General features: G+C 39.5%; 1 protein-coding gene across 14 annotated transcripts in view; it reads left to right on the forward strand.

Moving 5' to 3' along the window:
* Nucleotides 1-26555, forward strand: part of DEPDC5 (DEP domain containing 5, GATOR1 subcomplex subunit) — a 125101-nt gene that overhangs the window by 22631 nt on the left and 75915 nt on the right. For 13 of the 14 annotated variants that reach the window (XR_007406096.1, XR_007406095.1, XM_025474645.3 and 10 more), the window contains exons 11-20: nucleotides 3099-3168; nucleotides 3492-3564; nucleotides 12379-12482; nucleotides 12798-12872; nucleotides 14419-14553; nucleotides 15382-15443; nucleotides 15631-15704; nucleotides 20482-20551; nucleotides 23765-23801; nucleotides 24551-24671. Coding sequence is in view for 12 of the 14 variants with exons in the window: in XM_025474645.3 (XP_025330430.1) it covers nucleotides 3099-3168; nucleotides 3492-3564; nucleotides 12379-12482; nucleotides 12798-12872; nucleotides 14419-14553; nucleotides 15382-15443; nucleotides 15631-15704; nucleotides 20482-20551; nucleotides 23765-23801; nucleotides 24551-24671 (821 nt within the window). In the remaining 2 variants the exon portion in view is untranslated. The remainder of the gene's footprint in view (nucleotides 1-3098; nucleotides 3169-3491; nucleotides 3565-12378; nucleotides 12483-12797; nucleotides 12873-14418; nucleotides 14554-15381; nucleotides 15444-15630; nucleotides 15705-20481; nucleotides 20552-23764; nucleotides 23802-24550; nucleotides 24672-26555) is intronic. The other variant, XM_025474649.3, reaches the window with a different exon arrangement.

Consider the following 26555-nt stretch of genomic DNA (forward strand, 5'->3'; position numbering starts at 1 on the left):
CTTCATAGCCATATACAAAAATTAACTCAAGGTGGGGTACCTGGGTGTCTCAGTTGGTTAAGCATCTGACTTGTGATTTTGGCCCAGGTCATGATCTTAGAGTTGTGATATGGAGCCCTGTGTTCAGCTCCCCACTCAGCAGGGAATCAACTTCTCTCCCTCTGCCCCTCACCTCGCTTGAATGCTCTTTGTCTCTCTTGAAAATAAATAAATAAATAAACAATAATCTATCTATCTTTTAAAAAATTAACTCAAGGTGGATCAAAGACCTAAATTGGAAAGCTATTTGAGGTCACATTATATGGTGGGAAAGAGCGTGGAGTTTGGGTAAAAACAGACTGAGTTTAAAATTACAATTCTACTCTGATTTGCTTTATTTTTCCTTTTTTTTTTTTTTTTTTTTTTTTTAATCTTGGAGTAGTCAGTCTCTCTGGGCCCCTATTCCCTTTTCTGTAAAATGGAGGTAATAATAGTTCCTGCCTCACAAGATGTGCATCTATACATAATAAGGTCTCAATAGGATCCTGGTCTCAATTGAATCTAAGTCCCATCTTCCTTAGCAACACAGGAGCAATATCCTTCAACTCTGAAGGGTACAGAAGTAGAAATACAATGCTTGCCCCCAGAAAATTTACAGACCTGCTAGGGAGCTTGCATCTCCGTATTTGAAACAATAGCAAACCGTGTGTTTTAGGGGTTGGAATTTTATTTACCTTTGAATTTGGGCCTGGAAGGCTGAGGAAGGTTTGGATGGTTGGAAAGAAAGATGGAGAGGGTGTATCAGATGAACAGTTTGAGGAAAAAGATTTAGACAGGTGTGAGAGTGGGGTGTGGTCTTGGCACTTCACAGAGAGTTTATGTGGAGAATAATTAAGTAATGAGATGGATTAGAAGGATAGGGTCTCATCAAGACAGGTAGTTTGGACTTGACAGAAGTGTGGGAGTTATTAAAGATTCTCAAGCAAGAGACCAGTATGATCAAAGCCAGGGAGCATTTGAGGAAAGAAGAGTACAGCATCCAGGAGCAATTTGGTGAAGGGACATGCTGGAATTAAGCAGCCCAGCCCAGAGTCTTCTGCAGTTATGAGGCTTAACAGTGATCAGTTCTTTTTGACTGAGTACAGCACCTGAAGTTTGGTGAGTAGGGGCTGAATAATGATTACCTTGAACCACATAATGGCCATTTCAGTATTGGGACTGTGAAAACCTTCAGTTCAAGTCTGGCTGAGTTGCCCCTTAGATGTCCCCTAACCCAAGATTCTGTGAGTGGATATATGTAATTAGATGTAGGGGAGGGATTTGGGTTAGACTCAGTCATTAGTTTACAGGACTTCGTTCTTAGGATTTGTTTATATTTTAAAATCAAGATATTTATTTTATTTTAAGATTTTTTAAAAAACATTTATTCATGAGAGACAGAGAGAGAGAGAGGCAGAGACACAGGCAGAGGGAGAAGCAGGCTCCATGCAGGGAGCCCAATGCGGGACTCGATCCTGGGACTCCAGGATCACACCCTAGGCCGAAGGCAGGTGCCAAACCGCTGAGCCACCCAGGTGTCCCAAGATCTTGATTTTAAAGCAGGAGCTTGAAAATGAATGAAAATAACTTCCTATAACCACTCTATTGATTTAAGGATGTTTGGTGAAGGTTGTTTATTCTTTATACCTCCTATCTAATAAGTTAAAGCTAGAACTGTGGACAGCAGGATTGGATATGGGAGTTTATGAATTCATTTCAGAGCCCAAAATATAGTGATGATGGGAGTAATAGTAGTAGTAGTAGTAGTCCTAGTTAACATTTATTGAGTATTTTGCCATACTAGGTATCTTGATAAGTGTTTTATCCACATTCTCTCTCTTAATCCTCTTGCCCCTGTTATACAGAGAAAGTACAGCTTAAAGAGGTTGGATAACTTGCCCATGATTAACAGTATGTTAAAGCAGAATGAAGATTCTAATCTGGTGCCATCCGTTTACCGAGAGCTAGCCTGAGGTCATAACCTCTGTGCTGTCCTGTCTGTATTTTTATAACCCCAGGCCATATCACCTATTGAATGGTATCCTCATCATCACATGAGTTGAGAGGTTCATATGCCCACACCAGCCCGTTGTAAGGCATTTTTTTTTTCTATGTATCACTTATACCAAAAGCACATAAATTTGGAGTTGAGTTTGGAGCACTGGGTATCCACTACATTATTTGGTGGCTAATGAAGATCTGCTCTTTCCTAGCACTCTCCTCTTGGTGCTATGTGGCTTGTATTTAGGAATTTCTGTCCACTTATGATACATCCATGGGGGAAAGTAAGGTGGTGTAATGTACTTCATGTTGTATATATACCCTACGTGGTGAATGCTGAATTGTGTAGTCAGTGAGTATGGTGGGTTAGAAGTGGTCAGTGTAGGCTCTCATCTTCGAAGATCTGGGAGGAACTGAAACTGGGCTTGTTGGCTCACTGATGCAAGCCAGATTTCATGCCATCTGTAAACACCCTCTTTCCAGAACGTTGATCTCCAGACTGTATGGAAATGTTCATTCTCACTAGTCCCTATTCCAATCCAAAGGTACTTCAGTGCTTTGGCTTCGACTCCTGCTTATTTAAGCAGTTCCCAAGCCTCATTTTTTAACAGTGGTAGGATGTGGGGATGTATTTGAGTCTCACATCCACTAGCATGGATTCTCTTCTTGTTTCCTAAACTACTGTTGTGAAGAAATTTTTAAAACACCGTAAAGCAGGTATAAATACCATGATCCTTTGACCCTGCGGTGATCTAGTTCATGCTGAATCAAGAGCTAGGAGATAGTGACCCAATACTTATTGGTGATTTCCTGTTTTTAAAGCACTTTTGCATTCCGGGGACTATAGGTAACTTGTCCAAGTCACGTAGTGGTAAATTTCAGAGCCAGAACTCAATCCAGATCTTCTCATTCCAGCAGTGCTGTGTTCACTGAATTATGCAACCTATAATTATGTGACATCATCCAATATAGTGTGCTGCCACTGAGCCTCCTAAAATTGGGAATATTATGTTAATGTAGGCCCCTTCATCGTGAAGTGAATAAAATAAACATGAGCCTTTTTCTCTACTCATTCCTAGGAGAAGAACTGTAGTCATGAAGTGACAGTGGTCCTATTTTCTAGAACTTTTTATGATGCAAAATCTCTTGGTGAGTAAGTCTTTCTCTTATAGTTCTTTCTTATTAAGCTAGCCACCCATTCCTTATAACTTTCCCTTTGCAGTGCTCATCTTGCCCATGTTTTCTGTTATGAGCATAGGGTAAAATGGAAAATAGTCCATTAGTGGATGCATGAAGTCTGTGGCCCATGATTCATCTTAAAGCCAACCTGATACTTAATTTTATTCATTCATTCATTCATTCATTCATTTGTTCATTTGTTTAAGTGTTGCAAATTTTCAACCCAGAAGAGGGAGCAGAGAAACTGAATTTCTCTTCTCACTCTGATCTACGTGTGTTGTTTTCTTTTTCAGATGAATTTCCTGAAATAAACCGAGCCTCAATTCGACAGGATCACAAGGGACGGTACTATGAAGACTTTTATAAGTATGTTTGAGTGCTTTACTAGGCCTTTTTTTTCTTAGATTTCATTTATTATTTGAGAGAGAGCGCATGAGTGAGCACGAGCATTGGGGCAGAGAGAGAGGGAGAAGTAGGTTCTCAGCTGAGCAGGAAGCCAGATGTGATGTGATGTGATGCATCCACCCCAGAACCCCGGATTCATGACCTGGGCCAGAGTCTTATGCTTAGCTTAACTGCTTAACCGACTGAACCACCCAGGTGCTCTCTATTCATTTGTTTGTTTAGTTGTTTCTTTCCTAACTTAAAAATAAATTAACCTTTTCATTTTGGAATAATTCTGGGTTTATTGAGAAGTTGCAGAGATAGCCCAGAGAGAGAGAGAGTTCCCATATACCCTTTATTCAGTTTTCCTGATAACATTTCATAACTAAGGTGCATTTGTCAAAACTGCAAGATTAGCCCTGGTGTATTACCATTAACAAAATTTCAGGTGGTTCTCAGATTTCATCAGTTTTTCCACATTATGTTCCAGGATCTAATCCAGGATACACATTGCATTTAGACTTTCCAAACTTTGTTCTGTGAAAAATTTCAAACACCCAGAAAAGAAGAATAAATAATACGATGCATTCACATACCCAATACCTAGATTTAACAGTTATTATTATGCCTCATTTATTTTATCTGTTTTTGTTTGTTTCTTTGTTTCTTTGTTTTGCTTCATCTATTTTTTTTTTGGCTAGATTTTATTTTAGAGTAAATTCTAGATATTGTGACATGTTGTTCTTCTGCATATCTAAAAAATAGGAGCATTTTCACACATAACCACAATATCATGGTCACATTGAACAAAGGTAATTCTGTAATTTCCAATGTCTAATATTCAGATTTCATTAATGTCTCTGAAATAACTTATGTTTGATCTGCTTGTTAAATCTAAATCTAAAGCAGTGAGAGCCTTCCTTTTTGTCTCCAAACATTGGATATACTGAAGAATCTGAGTTAATAGTCCTGCCATACTTTTCCACACAGAGAGAGGCAGAGGCATAGGTAGAAGCAGGCTCCCCATGGGGAACCCGATGTGGGACTCAACACCAAGACCCTGGGATCATGACCCAAGCCAGAGGGGCAGACACTCAACCACTGAGCCACCCAGGTGTCCCTGTAGGTTTTAAATGGATTGTTTTATTCTTCACTGGGGTACCGAGATTTTATGTTTAAGTAAAAAGCAACTCCTTTGATATGAAGTACATTTCCTCACCTTACTACATGTTTAAGCCCTTAGAGACTGCTTTTCTCAAACATATAACTGTCTTATTGGTTCAGTCTTGCTGTCTCAGACTATTTCCTTCTGCAACAGAGGAAGAACCCTTTGCTAGTTTCCCTTGCTACCTCAGACGAAATCAGTGTCTCTCTGTTTTGCAGTAACAGTTTACTATGTGGGTTTAGTTTATGTCTCAGATGGCCAGTCTTCTCCCCTACCCCCAACCTGGAGCCTTAATCATATTTCTTTGTAGCTACTTCCTTCCTAAGTCTCATGCCAAATTTGGCACCAAATGCCAATTTGTATTTTTCTCCCTTCTCAATTTTATGATAGCATTCTTAGAGAATATATCTTTTATTCTTTTATGGTTATGTATATATTTTTAAAACTGATTGTGGATAAGCCACAAAGAGTCACAGAAGTTATGGAAACTTTTTAGGCAGTTTTTTGAGCAACTTTTTAACTTTTTATTTCAAAAAATTTTAAATTATTAGAAAGTTGAAAGAGGAATATAATGAATATCTATATACTTTTCACCTAGATTTATCAGTTGAATAGACATTGAATAGACATATGATATCTTATATTTCATTATCTATCTCCTAAGGCAAGGACATTGCAAAAGAATATCAGGTTTTGGGGCACCTGGGTGGCTCAGTGGTTGAGCGTCTGCCTTTGGTTTAGATCATGATCCCTGGGTCCTGGGAACAAGTCCCACATCTGGCTCCCCACAGGGAGCCTGCTTCTCCCTCTGCCTATATCTCTGCCTATCTCTCTGTGTCTCTCATGAATAAATAAATAAAATCTTTATTAAAAAAAAAAAGAATGTCAGATTTTGCCAATTGTCCTAATATTCTTTATTGAGATGTTTTTCCTGATCCAGATTTCTTTCTAAAGTCATGCATCATTTTTAGCTTAGATAATTGTTTTTACAATATGTTATTATAAAGTTTTCAAAGATAGAGACAAGTTGAATGAATTGTATAGTGATTACTTGTATACCTACCACCTGATGTTCCATAATTAACATTTTGCTATGCTGTTGACCCTTGAACAACATGGATTTGAACTGCATAGATCCACTTATACATGGATTCTTTTGATAGATACAATACAGTACTGTAAAGATATTTTCCTTATGATTGTCTTCTTTTTGAAAAAGATTTACTTATTTGAGAGAGAGAAAGAGAGCCTGTGCACACACACATGTGAGCAGAGAGAGGGAGAGAATCTCAAGCAGACTCCCTGTTGAGCACAGAATCGGATTCAGGGCTCGATCCCACAACCCTGAGATCATGACCTGAGCCAGAATCAAGACAGACACTCAGCTGACTAAGCCACTCAGGCACTCCTCCTTATGATTTTCTTTTCTTTTCTTTTTTTTTTTTTAAGATTTTATTTATTTATTTATTTGAGAACAGAGAGCACAAATGTGGAGTGGCAGGGGAGAGGGGCAAAGGAAGGGGGGGAGAAGCAGGCTCATCACTGAGCAAGGAGCTTGATGTGGTACTGAATCCCAGGACCCTGGGATCATAACCTGAGCTGAAGGCCGATGCTTAACTGACTGAGCCACCCAGGTGTCCCTTCTTACGATTTTCTTAATAACACTTTCTTTTGTCTAGCTCATTTTATTAAGAATATAGTATAAAATACTTATACAAAATATTTTAATGGACTGTTTATGTTATCAGTAAGGTTTCTGGTCAACAGACTATTAGTAAATGTTTTGGGGAGTCAAAACATATGCAGATTTTCAGTTGCACAGGGCAGGGTTATCAGTGTCCAATGTTGTTCAAGGGTCAGCTATATTTCCTTTATAACTTATCACATTACCGTTTTATATAATTTAAGAAATAATGCAACTTTATTGTAGAAATTTTGAAAAATCTATAGAAGAGCATAAGATAGAAAATAAGAGTATCTCCCTCTCCTATTCAGATGGTAATAAGATTATAATAGTTATCATTTGTATTCTGGACTTACTATGTATGGGACACTCACTATTCTAAGCACTTTAGTATCTTGGTTTCATTTAAATATCATAGTGTTCCTTGTGCTTATTGTTACCCCATTTTACAGATGTAGAAACTTGGACATAGAGTTTAAGTAACTTATCCAAAGTCCATGGAGGATTAAGTGATGGAATATGTACTTGACTCAGGTAGTCTGATTCAGACTTGGTGCTTTTGACCACTGCGTTCTTCAACCCCATACTGACCATACTTTAAATTATTTATGGATCTTCTTTTGGGTCCTGTATCCCTATGAGAATTTCATAAAAGTAATGGACCATTTCTTCCCCCAGCATCACCATTTATCCCTTCATGCTGTTAAATTCTTCATACCACTTCAGTGGATTCCTGGAACCTTTTTTAAAAATATTTTTTAAGATTTTATTTTTAAATACTCTCTACATGCAACATGGGGCTTGAACTGAGAGCCCTGAGATCAAGAGTTGCATGCTCTTCTGATTGAGCCAGCCAGGTTCTCCTGATGCCTGGAACCTGAGAACCTCTTTGGCTTAACAGTATATGAAGTTATTTCTACCTAATGAATATGAATGTATGAATTCATTTGAGTATAATTATGGACATATTAAAACAGATAGTATTAGGTTCTTGGGTGGCTCAGTCAGTTAAGTGTCTGCCTTTGGCTCAGGTTATGATCCCAGGGGCCTAGGATCAAGTCCTGCATCAGGCTCACAGCTCCACAGGGAGTCTGCTTCTCTTCTTGCCTCTCTCCTCATTCATTCTCTCTCACTCACTTTCTCTCTTGAATAAATAAATAAATCTTAAAAAACCCAGGTTGTATAAAGCATGAATGTATGAGTTATAAATATAGATTTACATGTGTATAGGACTATATAATTAATATATTAAAATTTTCCTCACGTCGTTAAAAAGTCACCCCTCAACATTTTTTAGATCAAAAGAAGCTTTGGTTGTGTTTCTCTTACTATAAAAACAATACAAGTTTATTTTAGGAAAAAATCACAAAGTATAGTTACGTAAATGATAATTCAAAACACCCTCAATTCCACCTTCCAGATGCAGTCACCATTACATGGCTGCATCAAACCCTATTCTCTGTTTATAGAGACAAAAAGTAATTTTCACAGAGGTGTGGTCACAGACTCCTATGCTTTTTTTTTTAAATTATTTTTTAAGATTTTATTTATTTATTCATGAGAGACACACATAGAGAGTCAGAGACATAGGTAGAGGGAGAAGCCGGCTCCCTACAGAGAGCTTGATGTAGGTCTCAATCCCAAGACACCAAGATCCACAACCTGAGCCAAAGGCAGACGCTCAACCACTCAGCCACTTCAGCGCCCCACTCTCATGCTTTTTTCACATGATGTTTTTTTTAAACCAGCATTTTTCACTTACTACATCGTAAATGCCATTCCATGTCAAATACTCTATTTCTACAGCATCGTTTTTATTCCTATGTAGACGTTACATTTGCTAACTAGTATTAGTTGTAACTAGACGTTACAACTGCTAACATTTGCTAACTAGTATTAGTTGTAACTAGACGTTACAACTGCTAACTAGTATTGAACACTGAAGTGATTTTCAACTTTTCACTATTGTCAAAAGTTCTAATGAATGGTCTTACAGTGTTTAAGCACAACCTTAGTGTAACCTTATAACCTTAGTTATAACCTTATAACTTAGCATAATTTTAAGGATAAGTTCCCAGAAATGGAGTTATTGGGTCAAAAATACTATATATCTGTTAAGCTTTTCATTTGTATAACCAAAATTGCCCTGCAAAACCACTGAAGTAAAAAATCCTATTTTCCCACTAGCAATGTTATTTCTCTGTCCTTGCCAACACTGAATACTATTCTCTTCCTTTTTTTGACCCGTTCCCAATTGGAATGGAAGAAAAGTTATCTCCTTGAGTCTTAATAGTCATTTTTTTTTATTACCAAGAGTAAATGTTTTCTCATGCTTTTTGGCCTTTGTATTTCTCTTTTGTGAATTATATATTCATCTTCTTAGCTAATTTTTTCATTTTTTCATTTTCTTTTTGTCTTTCCACTTGTCTGATGTTACAGTCCAAAGGGAAGTTCTTTTAGTACTGTGGTATGTTTCTTCAGATCTTTTTTTGTTTAGCACATTTTATTTTATTTTTTTAAGATTTTATTTTTTCTTAAGTAATCTCTGCACCCAAATGTGGGACTTCAAACCTATGACCTCAAAATCAAGGGTCACATGTTTTACTGACTAAGCCAGCCAGGTGGCCCTGTTTAGCCCATTTTAAAATTGGATGATTTTTTGGCTTGTTTTTTTTTTTTTTTTTTAAGATTTTATTTATTTATTCATGAGAGAGGGAGAGAGAGAGATTGGCAGAGACACAGGCAGAGGGAAAAGCAGCCTCCATGCAGGGAGCCTGACATGGGACTCGACCCTGGGTCTCCAGGATCATACCCTGGGCTGAAGGCAGCGCTTAACCGCTGAGCCACCCAGGGTGCCTGCTTGTTTTGTTTTTAAAAAAATCAAATATACTTGGGTAGAGAGAATAGCATTGTGAACTTTCATATACCCATTACTCAAACAGTTATCAAAGAGGATCATTTCATTTTTTGATACCTATAGGATATTTTGTCATAGTCTGAAATTTTATCATAATTTAACTAATTCCTTGTTGGATATTTACTCTTTTTCTAATAAGAAAAAGATTTACTTATTTATTTTAGAGAATGCATAAGTGGGAGGTGCAGAGGGAGAGAGAATCTCAAACAGACTTTACGTTGAGTTTGGTGCTCAGTGCGAGGCTCAATCTCTCAACCCTCGGATTATGACCCTGAGATTACAACCTGAGCCAAAACTATGAGTCAGATGCTTAACCAGCTGTACTACCCAGGCACCCCAATCTTTTTCTAATTTTTAAATTCAACTATGTATCACTGTGATAGATATATAGTTAATGCATTCTTTATTGTTTTTTGCCTTTTTTTTTGAACAGTTTTGTGTTCATAGCAAAATTGAGAGAAGGTATAAGGATTTCCCATACACCCCTTTTACTTACACATACATAATGGCCTTCTCTCTGTTATCAACCACTTTTACCAGACAGATACATTTATTACAATTAATGAACCTACACAGATGTTTCATAGTCACTGAAAGTCCGTAGGTTTACCTTAAGGTTCACTCTTGGTATTGTACTTTCGGTGGGATTGAACAAATATATAATGCCATGTCTCCCATCATTAATATCTTACAGTGTATTTTCACTGCCCTAAAAATTCTCAATGTCCCACTTACTCTTTCCTTTCCCCCTATGACATGATGTGGAACATCTTTTCATGTACTTATTTGCCATGTATATCTTCTTTGATGAAGTGTCTGTTCAACTCTTCTGCCTATTTTTAAATTGGGTTTTTTTATTGTTGAATTTTTAAGAGTTATTTATGTATTTTGGATGACAGTCCTTTATTAAATATGCCTTGTCTTCTCATTCTCTTAACATTGTCTTTTCTAGAGCAGAAGTTTTTAAATTTTAATAAGGACTAGCTTATCAATTTCTTTCTTTCATGGATTGTGGCTTTGGTATTTAATCTAAAAAGTCATCATCCTACCCAGAGTCATTTAAGTTTTGTGCTATGTTAGCTTTTAGAAGTTTTACAATTTTACATTTTATAATTAGGTCTATGACCTATTTTGAATTGCTTTCTAAATTTTCTGCCAAAACCCAGGATCGAACCATATTTTTAGTTAATTTTTATGAAGAGCGTAAAGTCTGTGTCTAACTTTCTTTTTTTTCTTTTGCATGTGGATGTCCAGTTGTTCCAGCACCATTTGTTGAAAAGAATGTCTTTGTTCCATTATGTTGTCTTTGCTTCTTTGTCAAAGATCTGTTGATATATTTTAAGGATTCTGCTTCTGGGTCCTCTGATCTGTTGCATTAATCTGTTTGTCTGCTCTTTCACCACTGCCACCCTGTCTTGATTACTGTAGCTTCTTGAAGTTGAATAGTGTTAGTCCTCCAACTTTGTTCTTCTCTTTCAATATTGGGTTGGCTATTCTGGGTCCTATGTGTTTTTTCTTTTTTTCTTTTCTTTTCTTTTCTTTTCTTTTCTTTTCTTTTCTTTTCTTTTCTTTTTTTTCTTTTCTTTCTTTTCATTTCTTTTCTTTTTTTCTTTTCTTTTCTTTCTTTCCTTTCCTTTTCTTTCTTTCTTCCTTCCTTCCTTTCTTTCTTTCTTTTTTTCTTTTCTTTTCTTTTAGATTTACTTATTTATTTTAGAGAGAGGGAGCGAGTGGGTGTGGGTGAGGGGGGAAGCAGAGGAAGGAGAGAGAGTCCTAAGCCGACTTAGCACTGAGCATGGAGCCCAATATGGGGCTTGATCTCAATATCCTGAGATCATGACCTGAGCTGAAACCAAGAGTCAGACACTTAATTGACAGGGGCCACCCAGATACCCCCTGTATATTTCTCCCCCCCCCCCCCCCCCGTATATTTCTTTAGGATAAGTTCATAGCATTAAAATTACTAGATTAATGCAAATGTATATTTTTTCTTTAAATCTAAATTTTATTTTTAGTAGTACATCCACATGGTTCAAAAACTTTAAGGTTGAGGTCTGCAGTAAACTGATTCCCACCCATCACCCCCCCCTTTATTTTAAGATTTTATTTTTATTTATTGTATTGTATTGTATTGTATTTTTTAAGATTTTATTTTTAAGTTATCTCTATCCCCAAAGTGGGGCTCAAACTTACAACCCTGAGGTCAAGAGTTGCAAGCCATACTGACTGAGCCAGCCAGGTGCCCCATTTTTACTTTATTTTATTTTAAGATTTTATTTTTAACTAATCTCTACACCTAACATGGGGTTCAAGCTCACAACCCTAGATCATGAGTCTCATGCTCAACTGAGTGAGCCAGCCAGGTACTTCTGCAGTCCCTTTCTACTAATCTAGTTCCCTGACCTAGATAGGTTTATTGTGTGTGTGTGTGTGTGTGTGTGTGTGTGTGTATACATATATATATATATTAACATACATATATGGGGTGCCTGGGTGGTTCAGTGGTTGAGCGTCTGCCTTTGACCCCAGAGAACTATTTTGGAAACCCGTGTGCCATCAGCCTGTCTTGGGGTCTTGGGATCGAGTACCGCATTAGGCTCCTTGCCGGGAACCTCTTTCTCCTTCTGCCTAGGTCTCTGGCTCTCTCTGTGTGTCTCTCATGAATAAATAAATAAAATCTAAAAAAAAAAAAACCCCAACCCATACATATAGATGTTTTCTTTTAGGCTTTTTATAGACCACCTAATTGTAATTCATTATGTGAAAATTTCATATTCCTACTCAATGCTAGGCATTAATATAATCTCATGGCAATTTTAAAATGCTTTCTTTTTTGTTTTCAGTCTATGTGACTGTTGATGTGATTACATTTCTTTGCTAATGTTTGTTACACACATTTGACTTTTATACTTATTATTATATGGTAAATTACCCTAATCTTGGGAATCCCATCTTCTCCTTTCCTTTGAAACCCTGTGAGTGGCCTGATGTATGTGATAGCTGTTTAGTATTTTATGACAATATTCCTTTCAGAGTGGTGGTGCAGAATGAGAGGAGAGAAGAGTGGACGTCACTCCTTGTGACCATTAAAAAACTCTTCATCCAGTATCCAGTGTTGGTACGACTGGAACAGGCAGGTACTGCATTCATATGATAGAAGGTGTGGCAGGGAAAGGAAGTATAGGATGGAAGCTGGGAAATGAAGTAGGTTCCTTCCTACTTCTGGGCATAGTTTCTGCTTCTAGTCAGGTTTCTTTCTTTCTTTCTTTTTTTTTTTAATCTAGTCAGGTTTCTATTTCCAGTTGGGTCCAGTTGTTCATTACATATGCAGTAAGTTCAATAATGTCCCTACTACAGGGTGGGAGGCCCTGCGGAGCCAGACACTTTCCACTTGGTTTTTAGAGTTCATCTTTCATGAGATACTTTTCCTTCTCTTGTGTCATTTGCTTCAGAGGGCTTTCCTCAAGGCGACAATTCTACCTCAGCACAAGGAAACTACCTAGAGGCCATCAATTTGTCATTCAATGGTGAGTAAGGGATGCCAACCATGGGAGCTGGCATCTTGCTTACCACATGGCTATGGACTTCTTTTTTACTAATGTCCAAAGATCCAGAACCAGTTGATGATCTCCTCACCTACCTACCCCAGAGATGAACTGAAAGCAGTAACTTCTGATTGGATGGTTATAATGGCCAACATTTAGCTCTTGGGTTTTTTGTTGGAAATTAATGTGCTATTCTCATCTGCTTCTCATGGTAACCTGAGAGTAAAGAGCTAGAGGGAATCTTCCTTGGACTGTTTAACTAAAAACCTTGTTCTTGCTATTTTCTACCCCATCTCTCAATTGCTTCTAAGTAATTAAATTTTTTTTTAATTATAAAAGGAACCTATGTTTCTAGAATTCAAATAATCAGAGCTATATTAAGTAAAAATGAAGATCTCCCCCCTCCCACTACTGTCAGTTCCCTTCCAAAATGGAACCTTGTTAACAGCATGGTATTGATTTCCTCTGAATGTTTGTCCCTGCATTAATGTGTTAGCTGATATGCTTTGTTTGCAAATAACAGAAACCTACTGAATTGGTTTACACAAAAAGAGAAATTTACTCTCAGGATGTAGACACCTGGCACGGCCACCAGGAAAGGCTTGAACATCATGCAGACGATGGTGGGGACCAAAGTGGCTCTAGGAACTGCAACAGCAGGTATTCCTAGAGCAGTATTCAGCTCCTAGCTCCGCTGTCAGCTCTCTACTCTCTGTTCAGAATTCTGTGTTCCCAGCGGAGTGATTGGCCTAGCTCTGGTTAGGCATCCCTCAGCACTGGCCAGTGGTAGAAGTGATGATGTGTGGTTACTTCACTGTGCGTATAACCTGCCCATGTATCTATAGACCCAGGTGCTGGGGATTTTAAAGCACATGGTCTTGTATTAGTAAATCTTTTTGTCATATTGGAATATCTTTGGTTTTCTAAAGTAAGGACTGTATAGGACAGAAATAAAAATTAACTTGCCAGATTTACAAAGTCTACTCTTTTAAATATTATCTTAAATTAATATTTGATTTTTGTAAATTTCAATGGAGACTCATTTATGTATTGTTTAAATTAACAACATGAAATTTGAGCATTTAAGGCTGCACAAGGCAAGTATTAGGCATCAATGAGAGGATGTTAACGAAGGCAACAGTAAGGTAGTCTTGTGTTCAAGCAGTTCTTTTTTTTATTTTTTATTTATTTATGATAGTCACACACACACAGAGAGAGAGGCAGAGACACAGGCAGAGGGAGAAGCAGGCTCCATGCACCGGGAGCCCGACGTGGGATTCGATCCCGGGTCTCCAGGATCGCTCCCTGGCCCAAAAGCAGGCGCCAAACCGCTGCGCCACCCAGGGATCCCCTCAAGCAGTTCTTAAAGTAGAAGGGAAGAGGCAGATATGCACATGACTAACTAGAATTCAGGCTATTCCTACAACAGAAACATGGGCAAAATACTCAGATCACAGAGAGGCTTGCCAGTGGCTGGTTTCTGAAAAGTTGTAACATCTTCATTCAAGAACTTTTGCTTCCTTTGAAGTGTTTGACAAGCACTACATCAACCGCAACTTTGACCGAACTGGGCAGATGTCTGTGGTGATCACGCCTGGGGTGGGTGTTTTTGAAGTGGACCGTCTACTTATGATCTTGACCAAGCAGCGGATGATAGATAATGGTAATGCTCCCTGGGCTGCACTGTCTCCAAGGGTTTAGAGCCTGACTTACTTTTAGAGCTCTGAGCTTTCCCTGGCTCTGTGTGTCAGAGATCCTGGGGATATGAATAATGTTAGGCAACAAAAAGAGTTCCATGATCAAATTGGTTTGGGAAATGCTGGGTCATACACAGTTTAGGCAGATTCCCTAATTGCAGGTTTTAATATGTTAGTGTATCTTGTCTATCTCTAATGGGCATAACAGGTGCTCAGAGTTTCACAAACATATATGACCCCAGAGAACTATTTTGGAAACCCGTGTGCCATCAGCCTGTCTTGGGGAGAACCATCAAATCATCTGATCCAGTCCTCCCTCCATGATGTGCTATGCTTCCCTATTTTGTACCCCTTGTCCCATTAAATTTATGCTTCAACAACAAGATGGAGGTGGAATGTAAATCCTGATTGCCAATAAAGCAGCTCCGTTAAACGATATGGATTGTTTTGCCTTTTTATTGAAATTACAAGGTTTCGTTTCCTTTCTGGCCTTGAAACTTTAGTAATGGAGTCCGGGGTTGTCTTTTTGACAAATCATGATCTACAAAGCAGTCAAAGGCTAATTGTCAAGCATTCAGTAATCGCAGGATGTGATGGGACCTGGTAAAGAGGAAATAGACAAAATGCATCTATTTACTGCTTTGCTGTGTAGGCGAATGAGGTTATAAATCATAGGATAGGAAGTCTGCTTTGACTCATACCCTGACCCAGTTTAATAGTATTGTTAATAGAGTGAGACACTTATTTCTGCTTCTTTCCACCCTCACCCCAAACTCTTTTTGTCTTTTTTTTAGGAATTGGTGTGGACTTGGTGTGCATGGGGGAGCAACCATTACATGCTGTCCCGCTGTTTAAGGTCATTAGATTTTGGATTGCTTAATAACGGCCAGTTTCTACTACTAGGGTGATCTTGAGAACACTTTATTTTTATTTATTTATTTATTTTCTTTTTTTTTGAGAACACTTTAAAACAGAAAAGTTGGAGCAGTTCCACATCCTGTTTGTTTCCTAGCTAATCTGTGTACTGGCTTTTTCTCTTCCAGCTGCATAATCGAAGTGCACCTCGTGATTCTCGTCTGGGCGATGACTATAATATTCCTCACTGGATAAACCACAGGTGGGTGTAATCTTGATTCCTGGTAGATGATAAGGGTTTTGAATAACTTCCTTGCCACTTTTTTCTTCACATTTGTTAAGTTCCAACTATTAAAGTCTTTTGTCAAGAAAACCAAAGTTCCAGCATTTGCTTAGAGCTTCTTTCTGTACATGCAAAACAGTGGCAGTAATATAAGAACAGTCTAAGAGTAAAAAAAAAAAAAAAAAAAAGACCAATTTGAAGGTCTTATTTCTATTATTAGCTCCAGCTCCTATGATTCCCAACTCCCACAGACCATAGCAGAACAACATTGTGCCTGGCATTCTCCGTCTGTAGAAAAATCACTGTGCTCTTCTTCATGTGGGACAAGAGATAGGCCTCAGTGTTTCTTCTGATCAAAGCTCAGGGTGGTATCTCTTGTGCCTTTGTCAGTACCACTGCTTTATCCCATCCTTATCTTTTTTAATAACTGTGATAATCTTAATAGTATGTCTGCTTCTGATCTCTCTTTCAGTCCATCCTTTAGACCAGGGTTTCTCAACCTGGACACTACTGCCCTGTGCATTGTAGGATGTTGAGTAGCATCCCTGACCTCCACCCACTAAAAGCCAATAGCACTCACTCCAGGGTGACGACCAAAGTGTCTGCAGGAACTGTGGCTAAGTGAATTTTCCTATCAGAAAACCTGGAGGGATTTAAACGATTTCTTGGAAATTTGCTGGTAGAGCTCATAACCTCCTGGAAACTAACTGTGAGAACTAGATATTCTCAAACCTGCCAAAAGTGAAAAGCCTTGGGCTATTTCTTCTTTATAATGTTTTATGATTTTTATTTTTTTTAATTTTAGTTTTTAAAAGATTTTTATTTATTTGAGAGAGAGTGAGAGCAAGAGAGATCACAGAGGGAGAATGAGAAGCAGACTTACCACTGAGCAGGGAGCCTGGCGCAGGGTTCAATCCCAGGATCCTGAGATCATGACCTGAGCTGAAGGCAGACGCTAAATGGACTGAGCCACCTAGGCACCCCTGTTTTATGATTTTTAAAAATGCCTTTAGGCTTATGGAAAATGCCGTTGAAACCATTGGAAACTGGGGAGGAAAATCATTTAGACTTAAAAACAAAAAAAAATTAAAAATACAAAATGTCTGTTGCATTGCCACATGCCTCCTAGGTGGCAGGATCCTCCCTCATCCCTACATTGAGAATCAGTTTTTTAGACCAATGGTTTTCTTCTTTCCTTTCTAATTTTTTTCTTAAGCAACAGCCACCCTTGCCCCCTCCTTTTTTAGGTAAAAGTCTTACTTTTTTTTTTTTTTTTAAAGATTTTATTTATTTATTCATGAGAGACACAGAGAGAAAGAGAGGCAGAGACACAAGCAGAGGGAGAAGCAGGCTCCTCACAGGGAGCCTGACTTGGGACTCAATCCCGGGTCTCCAGGGTCACACCCTAGGCTGAAGGCGGCACTAAACCTCTGAGCCACCCAGGCGTCCCAAGTAAAAGTCTTACTTGCAACCAAATATATAGTAGTGAAAAAGTCTTAGTGTTCCTCTGTGTCCTCAGTAGGCCCGGATATGGCACCAAGGGACCCTGGAGGTCTGGGACCAGTGTCTGTCAACCACTGCCATACCTGGTTACCAGAGTCATTTTATGAAAACTAAATCCTGTTGTTCTTTTTCTCTGATTCCTCCTGCTGGCTTGATGAAGACTAAAGTTTTTGATATCCGAGGCCTCCTCTTCCACCTCTTGCCTTCTTTTATTCTGCATAGCAGATGTACATATCTCACTCTTCTGAGCCTTTCTGCCTAGAGGGCCTCTCCACCTGCCCTCTTCTTCACAAATGCCTGTTATCCTCTAAGACCTGGCCCCGACATCTCTTTTGTGAGTCCTTCCTGTGCTGTCCTGGGTAGCCAATAGCCACTTTCTTGTTAGTGCTTCTAGAGCATTCTGCTTTACTCTGTGTTGTCTGTTTTAAGCTGACACTCCATGAGGGGCAGATGATCACTGGCTCATGCACTAAGCTTAAAAAGAATCTTCCGTTTTGTTTTCTGTTTAGTTGTAAATATTTTCTAGAGACCAGCTTGAAAATTCATCACAGATGTTGATTTCAGCCTTGAGGTTTTTCCTTTATCTTTGTTATGGGCCATAGTGTCCTCGTGTGGTGGTTGCTGCCGGTCAGCTGTAATCATTCATAGGTGAAGAACCAACAAGGAACAGTGGCCTGGCCAGCTGTAAGGTCACCCAGTACTCCTGTTCTGAGTATGCCTCTCTCAGGGAGCCCAGTGAGAGACTCTCAGGCTGGTCATCCGTGTTATTCCGTTTTGTGCATGTATATGTGACTCTTCAGTGATGTTCAGTTTTTTATGTTGTCATTGAATTGCTTGACGAAGTCACTTTAAGAAAAAGTGCTTGCTTCCTAAGAGGATGCCTTCAGGATCTTCTTTATCTTGTATTTTTGTTACTTACTATCATTTCAAAAACTGATTCAAGTAAAATAATACTTTGAACTTTTTTGTTTTCACTTAATTCAGAGCACAGTGTATCTTCTTTTTTGTCAGCTCTCTAATTAGTTTTGGATTTGTAATCTTTGAATAGACATTCAGATGCTTTGGCACATAAGAAAATAGCTACTGTTTAATTATACACCATATTTCGGGGTTTTATGTTTAGGAAATAATTAAAGGACAGAGTAGCTGTAGCACACAGAAATTATATATGAATTTAAGCACTGTAATTTCCTCGGATTTTAATTAATAATAACTTGAAGGTTTCCTGATTCATCACTTTATTTTACATCCCAAATTGGCTCTCTGATGGCATTTAAGATGGACAATAGATTCACACAGGTGGCTTCAGAATCTGAGAGCTGGGATGGCCTGAGGTCTGCTTTTCACTTCTCAGTGTGAGCCTTGTTTGCTTGAGCCACTCAGGGACAGGAGCAAAGAGGGCTCATGGCCTGAGATACATGGCTCCTCATAGGGGCCATTGTTCTCATCCTGTCCTCAAGCTTCTTCAGAAGCCTCTCACAAGGCCAGAGAGCTTACCTGAAGCATAATCAAATTGTCTTCATTGAAAAATTATCACTCTCAACGTATTATTGGCTAGTAATGAAAATAGATGCAAAAAAGTAAAATAATAGAGGATACGTAAGAGTTCTAAAACTGGAATGTGGGGGATATCACAGATGATACCTGGAGTCTGTTGTAGAGATCATAAAGACCCTCCAATCACACAGTATAGGTGAGGAACCTGAGTCCCAGAGAGATAAAGTGGCTTGCAAGAGTTGGACAGGGAGTTTAGGATGACTGGCTCAGCGGTTGGGCGCCTGCCTTTGGCTCAGGTCGTGATCCCAGGAAACGGGATCTAGTCTCGCATCAGGCTCCCTGTGAGGAGCCTGCTTCTCCCTCTGCCTGTGTCTCTGCCTCTCTCAATCTGTATCTCTCATGAATAAATAAATATATCTTAAAAAAAAAAGAGTTGGACAACAAGTTCATGGCAAGCTGACGCTCTTGGTTTAAACCATTTGAAATTGTGGTAGTAGACTGATTTTGACCTTCAAACAGCAACTTCATGTAGATAAATCTTTTTTTTTTTTTTTCATGTAGATAAATCTAATAGAAACCCATTCTTCTGGCTAACATCATTTTACCACTCAGATCTTTTTATTTTTATTTATTTACATATTTTTTCAAATTTTTATTTAAATTCTAGTTAGTTAACATATAGTGTAATATTGTTTTCTGGAGTAGAATTTAATGATTCACTTCTACTTACATCTTTCTTTCACATCTTTCTTCTCTACATGGCGATTTCCTTGGTACCACTCTTAGGGGTCAAGTGCCAGGGGCTGGTTGGACTCCAGGCCTGATTGCAGTTAATATTCTTATGTTCTTATGAACATAAAGTGTTGGTTACTAGGATTGCCCTACAGTCTACTGGTTAACTATAGATACTGTTTTTTTTTTTTTTTTTATGATCAGAGTTATGATGGAAGGTGTGGATTGGTTAGTATTCAAAACATCTTTCTCATAAATTAATTATAGATAAAAGAGAGTACAGAGACATGCCTGAGAAATGGAAAAGACTGTACAGCCTCTATTTTACATTCATTCAGTATATCCAGGGCCAAATCGGGTTTCCCAGTTTTCTTGTGTGCCTGACATTACTGCATTAATATACGATTTTCAAAGGGATAGGAATTTGATGGTTTGATTTCTGCCTTCCTTCCTTCCTTCCTTCCTTCCTTCCTTCCTTCCTTCCTTCCTTCCTTCCTTCCTTCCTTTCTTCCTTCCTTCCTTCCTTCCTTCCTGTAGGTTCCATGGCCAGTGTGGAACCCAGTATGGGGCTTGAACTCACAACCTGAGATTGAGACTTGAGCTGAGATCAAGAGCCAGATGCTCAACTGACTGAGCCACCCACACACCCCATCTTTTCTTGAGACCACTTTTTTCTTTCCTTGCCTGAGCTATTCTTGCTTACCAAATGCTCTTCAACCCATGACTGAAAAGGATCAAGGTGCAAAAGTATGATGTGAATAGAATTAATCCCTGCCACAAGGAGGAAATTCTCATCCAGTTAGGAATCAGGGTTAGTGTGAAACAGTTTATGGAAAATAAAAGAACAATGATTAAAACTGTATTTAATGTCTTATGGTAATTACAGAACAAGTTAGAATCAGAGGAATCAGTGAAACCTGAGATATAGGCAGTTACAAGAGGGCTAATCCACAGCTGGGGTTTTAACTGTCTTGAAGTTTAAAATGAAAGGGGCTTACATTAATGACCCTTTTTTCTTTCACAGTTTCTATACGTCCAAAAGTCAGCTCTTTTGTAACAGTTTCACCCCACGAATAAAACTGGCGGGAAAGAAGGTAGGTGTCACCAACCTACAGAGCCTTCAGAGACTGTTCCACACCAACATGGTTATTTTAATCCTGAGATATGCCCTTCTCCCCCATGGTCTTGAGTAAGTTTAAGAAATTTGACTTAGAACTTTATGATTTTCCACATTAGATACATCAATAATAAGGCAAACCTCAGACTTATGATGTGACTCATTGATTCAAATACTGGGACCTCTCAGATACCTTTGGGGACAAAGACATGGGCGTGCATTACAACTAAGGGGAAATAATGATGAAAAGAGCAAATCTTAGTAGTAATAAAAGAATTGCAAATTCAAACAAGAATAGAGATTATTGGGATCCCTGGGTGGCGCAGCGGTTTGGCGCCTGCCTTTGGCCCAGGGCGCGATCCTGGAGATCCGGGATCGGGTCCCACGTCGGGCTCCCGGTGCATGGAGCCTGCTTCTCCCTCTGCCTGTGTCTCTGCCTCTCTCTCTCTCTCTCTCTCACTATCATAAATAAATAAATTAAAAAAATAAAGTCCACATTGCTTTAAAAAAAAAAAAAAAAAGAATAGAGATTATTGGGGCACCTGGGTGGCTCAGTGGTTGAGCATCTATCTGCCTTTGGCTCAGGTTGTGATCCCAGGGTCCTGAGATTGAGTCCCATGTTGGGCTCCTTGCGGGCAGCTTGCTTCTCCCTCTGCCTGTATCTCTCCCTCTTTCTGTGTCTCTTATGAATAAATAAATAAAATCTTAAAAAAAAGAATAGAGGTTATTATTATTATTATTTAAAGATTTTATTTATTTATGAGAGACACAAAGAGGGAGGCAGAGACATAGGCAGAGGGAAAAGCAGGCTCCTTGCAGGGAGCCCAATATGGAACTTGAACCCTGGACCCGGGATCATGCCCTAAGCCAAAGGCAGATGCTCAACTGCTGAGCCACTGAAGCATCCCGAATAGAGATTATTTTTTGCTCACCAAATGGGCTTATTTTATTTTACTTTATTTTTTAAAGGTTTTTATTTTTAAGTAATTGCTACACCCAAAGTGGGGCTTGAACTTACAACCGTGAGATCAAGATTCGCATGCTTTACTGACTGAGCCAGCCAGGCACTCCTGCATACCAATTAGGCTTAAAATAATTCTACCAAGTCCTGGAAAAAGTGGTGACATTGGGGCTTGAGTACCTGGTTGATATACCATACTTGTGAAAAGCAGTTCAGCCATGTGTATGAAAAGCAGTGCAAATGTTCTTGCCACTTGATCAGATAATTCCATTTTTGACTATGTGGTCTAAGGAAAAACTTGAGGATATTGAATGGAAATAAGGTCTTGGTTCAGTACTATTTATAATAGTGAGAAGTTGAAAATAGCAGGGAAATCACTAAATAAACCATGAGCTATCCACTCAATGGAATATATTCACAGCCAATAAAAATGCCAGTTTTAAGAACTTTAAAAGGTGTTTTTTTTTTTTAATTTATTTATGATAGTCATCACAGAGAGAGAGAGAGAGAGAGGCAAAGACATAGGCAGAGGGAGAAGCAGGCTCCATGCAGGGAGCCTGACGTGGGATTCGATCCTGGGTCTCCAGGATCGCGCCCTGGGCCAAAGGCAGGCGCTAAACCGCTGCGCCACCCAGGGATCCCAAAAGGTGTTTTTTAAATAAAATTATTGCAATTTTTTTAAGGGTTTTATTTATTTATTCATGAGAGACACAGAGAAAGAGGCAGAGACACAGGCCAAGGGAGAAGCAGGCTCTCTGCAGGGAGCCCGATGTGGGACTCAATCCTAGCACTCTGGGATCACACCCTGAGCTGAAGGCAGACACTCAACCATTGAGCCACCGAGGTATCCCTAAAGGGTGTTTTTGATGTCGTATGAAGAGAAAAAGAGACTTAGGTATACAGGTGGCATAGCAGAGTGTTCTCACCTATCTACCTGTTTCTACCAGAGCTGAACTCTGAAAGGTGTCCCATTGTGGCTGAGTATCAGGACCATTTCTTCCTTTTTTGGGGGGTGAAGGATTAATTTTACTCTTTTAATAAGGAAAATATTAATTTTGAGGAATATGAGGACTCCTAAAATAAGCCATGTCTAATAGTAAAGTGCTAGAAGAGGCTCTGCCCAGAAAGGGCACCTCCTGCCCTCTGAGGTTTTATGCTTTCATCACAACCCTTCAGGGCAAAATGGGACACAGAGGAACTTTTCTGCAACATGATTATTTTATCTCTTTTTAAAGATTTATTTATTAGAGAGAAAGCATGCATGGTGCATGAGAGCAGTGGGAGGGGCAGAGAGCAAGGGAGAGAGAGAATCTCCAGCAGATTCCCCACTAAGCATGGAGCCCAATGCAGGGCTTGATCTTACAACCCTGAGATTATGATCTGAGCTGAAATCAAGAGTTGGATGCTTAAACAACTGACCCACCCAGGTGCCCTTGCAACATGATCATTTTAAAGAAGAAAGAATGAGTATTGTTATGAAAAGTTTAAAGGGTCTTGAGGGATCCCTGGGTGGCGCAGCGGTTTAGCGCCTGCCTTTGGCCCAGGGCGCGATCCTGGAGACCCGGGATCGAGTCCCACGTCGGGCTCCCGGTGCATGGAGCCTGCTTCTCCCTCTGCCTGTGTCTCTGCCTCTCTCTCTCTCTCTCTGACTATCATAAATAAATAAAAATTAAAAAAAAAAAAAAGGGTCTTGAGAAAGATTTCTTTGGAAAGGAGAAAAGCTCTTTCCATTTTCTCTCTACCTCTGTATGGCATTTCAGCAAATTGTGTGATTTACCAAATGCTGACCTCTTGCAGGTGTAGGCAGACCAGTGAGAGTACCGTGCTGAATGGAAGAAGTGTGCATGCAGGGTTTGGGGTCAGGTGGAAGCTAGCCATAGGACACACACACCAGTGACTGACCAAGAGCATGAAGGACTGGGCTTGGATTTTGGCTCTGCCACCTGCTAACTGTGTGACTTCAAGCGAGTCCCCTTTTCTCTCTAGAATTGAATATCCTCTCCTGTGAGGTGGGGTACATGCCTCCATTGGATAAGAGTTTTGAGGGTGAACAAGGTATGAGGTGGGCCTAGTAGGGCCCAACACAGAGGTAGATGGGTCTCAAGTGTTCCCTCCTTACAGTGAGGGCCTGCTCTCTGTCCTGGGGAGCATCCACCTACATATTGTGCCTTGTGATAAGTTCTATTCTGGCAGAGGAGGGAGTGATTAATTATCTATTTAATTTTACAGCCTGCCTCTGAGAAAGCAAAAAATGGCCGTGATACATGTGAGTATTTTTGAGACCTCCTTTCCTTACTTTTAGAAACAGTCTGCTAAGTCATGGCAACAAGATTATGTGGTGTTGCATAAGTATTTCACAGTCAAGTTGGATACTTGAGTTGCCTTTGGAAGGTCCCTTAACGACTATGTATTTTTTTGTCCTGTCAGCTGCAAAATGGATGGTGACAAACCTTGTTTTTCCTTTCAATAGGTCAGTTGTAGGGATTGAGTAGAAAGTTTAAAGTACTAGCCATACTACATATTAGAATGATCTTTTTAAGTGGGGATCACATAAGAATGAAAAACTATCAAAACTTTTCCCTTTATTTAGTGCTATACTATTTTTTAAAGATTTTTTATTTATTTTGAGAGAGAGAGAGAGAGAGAGAGAGAGAGAGCAAGCGAGCAGGGGGAGGGGCAGTGGGAAAGGGAGAGACCATCTAAAATAGACTCCATGCTAAGCATGAAGCCCAATGTGGGGCTTGATCTCACAACTGTGAGATCATGAGCTAAGCCAAAATCAAGAGTCAGATGCTTAACTAACTGAGCCACCCAAGCGCCCCTAGTGCTATACTATTTTCTGTATAACTTTGACGTGTAAATCATTTACACATCAGATGAATGGGTTATTATCCCACTTTTCTTGGTGGGACATGATAGGGATCATCTGTGCCTTATGGATTTTGATGAAGGGCCTCTGAAAGTATCTGGTTGAAATGTGTTTTAATGATAATTCATGTGATTTATGCATTTCAGCTCTCGGGACTCCAAAAGAATCTGAGAACGCCCTTCCCATCCAAGTAGATTATGATGCCTATGATGCCCAAGTGTTCAGGCTGCCAGGCCCATCCCGGGCTCAGCGCCTCGCCACCTGCAGGTTTTTGCCACATTCACTTTGGGGTGGATATAAAAATTGCTTGGGAAAAATCTGAGGGCCTGTAGGGACTTTCATGAGACCAACCTAAAAAATGTCTTCAATTAAAATTAGCCAAAGGAAAGCTATACCATATAAATCATTGGGGATTCTGTTTCCAGGTTCTCTGGCCCACCCATTTTCTTAGCTATATTTACAAGAAGTATTATTCCCAGATAAGGAGAATGTTCTGCTTTTTCTTTTTTGTTTTGTTTTGTTTTGTTTTCTGCTTTTTCTAACCAAGATGGACAGGACAAGTCACAGATTTTAGAATCTTCTCACTGGGCTGCCACTAATATGTATAGAATTCTAGGGCCCACAGTTTCTTTTGGATTTTTTATTCCCAGAGAACAAGAAACTTTTTTCTTTCTTTCTTTTTTCTTTCTTTCTTTCTCCCTCCCTCCCTCCCTTTCTCCCTATCTATATTAAAGATTTTATTTATTCATGAGACGCAGAGAGAGAGAGACAGAGGCAGAGACACAGACAGAGGGGAGAAGCAGGCTCCCTGCAAGGAGCCTGATGTGGCACTTGATCCTGTATCCTGGGATCATGCCCTGAGCCAAAGGCAGTCGCTCAACTGCTGAGCCACTCAGGCATCCCAAGACTTTTCTTTCTTTACTGGCGTTTCAAATTCACTACATGGTATTTTGGTCATACAATCGTCTTTAATTGTGATATGGTGAGATTTACCAATATATTCATTTCTGATCTTATGTAAAAAAAGCCATCCTTAACCCAGGGCTTCCCTCCTCTGGTGGACCAAATACCACGAATCTATTTTCCAGATTTCTTAAATATGCAAGTTTATTTAAGCATGAGTGATTAGAAGAATATTCATCCCTTCATGTTGACAAATGAGCTTATAGTAGCCACATGATTGTCTTCTGTCCTTTTTCCTCATCCCATCCTAAGATGAAAGCATAGAGCACACAGACAAAACATTTCCTAAATGTTGGAAACATTTAGTGCCGTTGAGTATAGCTCTCCCACACATAAATGCTGCTTAGAGGCTCAGTAGTGCTTTCTTTTTGAGTATTTAATAATGCTTTCATGGTTCAAGATCCTTAGTTTTCTTTCTTTAAAGATTTTATTTATTTTTTCATGAGAGATAGAGAGGCAGAGACATAGGCAGAGGGAGAAGCAGGCTCCTTGTGGGGAGGCCGATGCGAGACTTGATCCCAGGACCCCAGGATCATGCCCTGAGCCAAAAGCAGACGCTCAACCACTGAGACACGGGTACCCTGATTTTCTTTATTCTCTCTCTCTCTTTTTTTTTTTTTTTTAAGATTTTATTTATTTATTCATGAGAGACACAGAGAGAGAGAGAGAGAGAGAGAGAGGCAGAGACACAGGCAGAGGGAGAAGGAGGCTTCCTGCAAGGAGCCCGATGTGGGACTGGATCCCGGATCCCGGGATCACGCCCTGAGTGGAATGGCAGACACTCAACTGCTGAGCCACCCAGGCATCCCTGATTTTCTTTATTCTAATAAAAAATGGCAAGACCCGGTATTTCAGAGACCTAGGTTACGTGTTCCCTGAGGGAGCAGACCATATTTTAAACCGTGCTTTGCCCTCTGCATAGGACTGAGCATACACTGGTGTCCAAATAATCACTGTTGCAATAATGTACATGCAGTCAGCCCAGGGATCTATTTTTAAGGCTGTTTAAACTCTGATTTAAGACAAAATCCTTCCAGGTGGGAAGAGAACAGCTCTGATGCCAGAGGGGAAGCCCTATCTGTAGTTACTAACTTTTCTATTCTGAATTTTTGTCTCCCCATGGGGCTTCTCCCCTTTTAATCCTTCCTTTTTACTGCTTCCAGAGGTTTCCCCTTTAGGGAGTTTTAT

The sequence above is a fragment of the Canis lupus genome, chromosome 26 (genome assembly GCF_003254725.2).
Source record: "Canis lupus dingo isolate Sandy chromosome 26, ASM325472v2, whole genome shotgun sequence".
In the NCBI taxonomy this organism is placed as follows: Eukaryota; Metazoa; Chordata; class Mammalia; order Carnivora; family Canidae; genus Canis; species Canis lupus.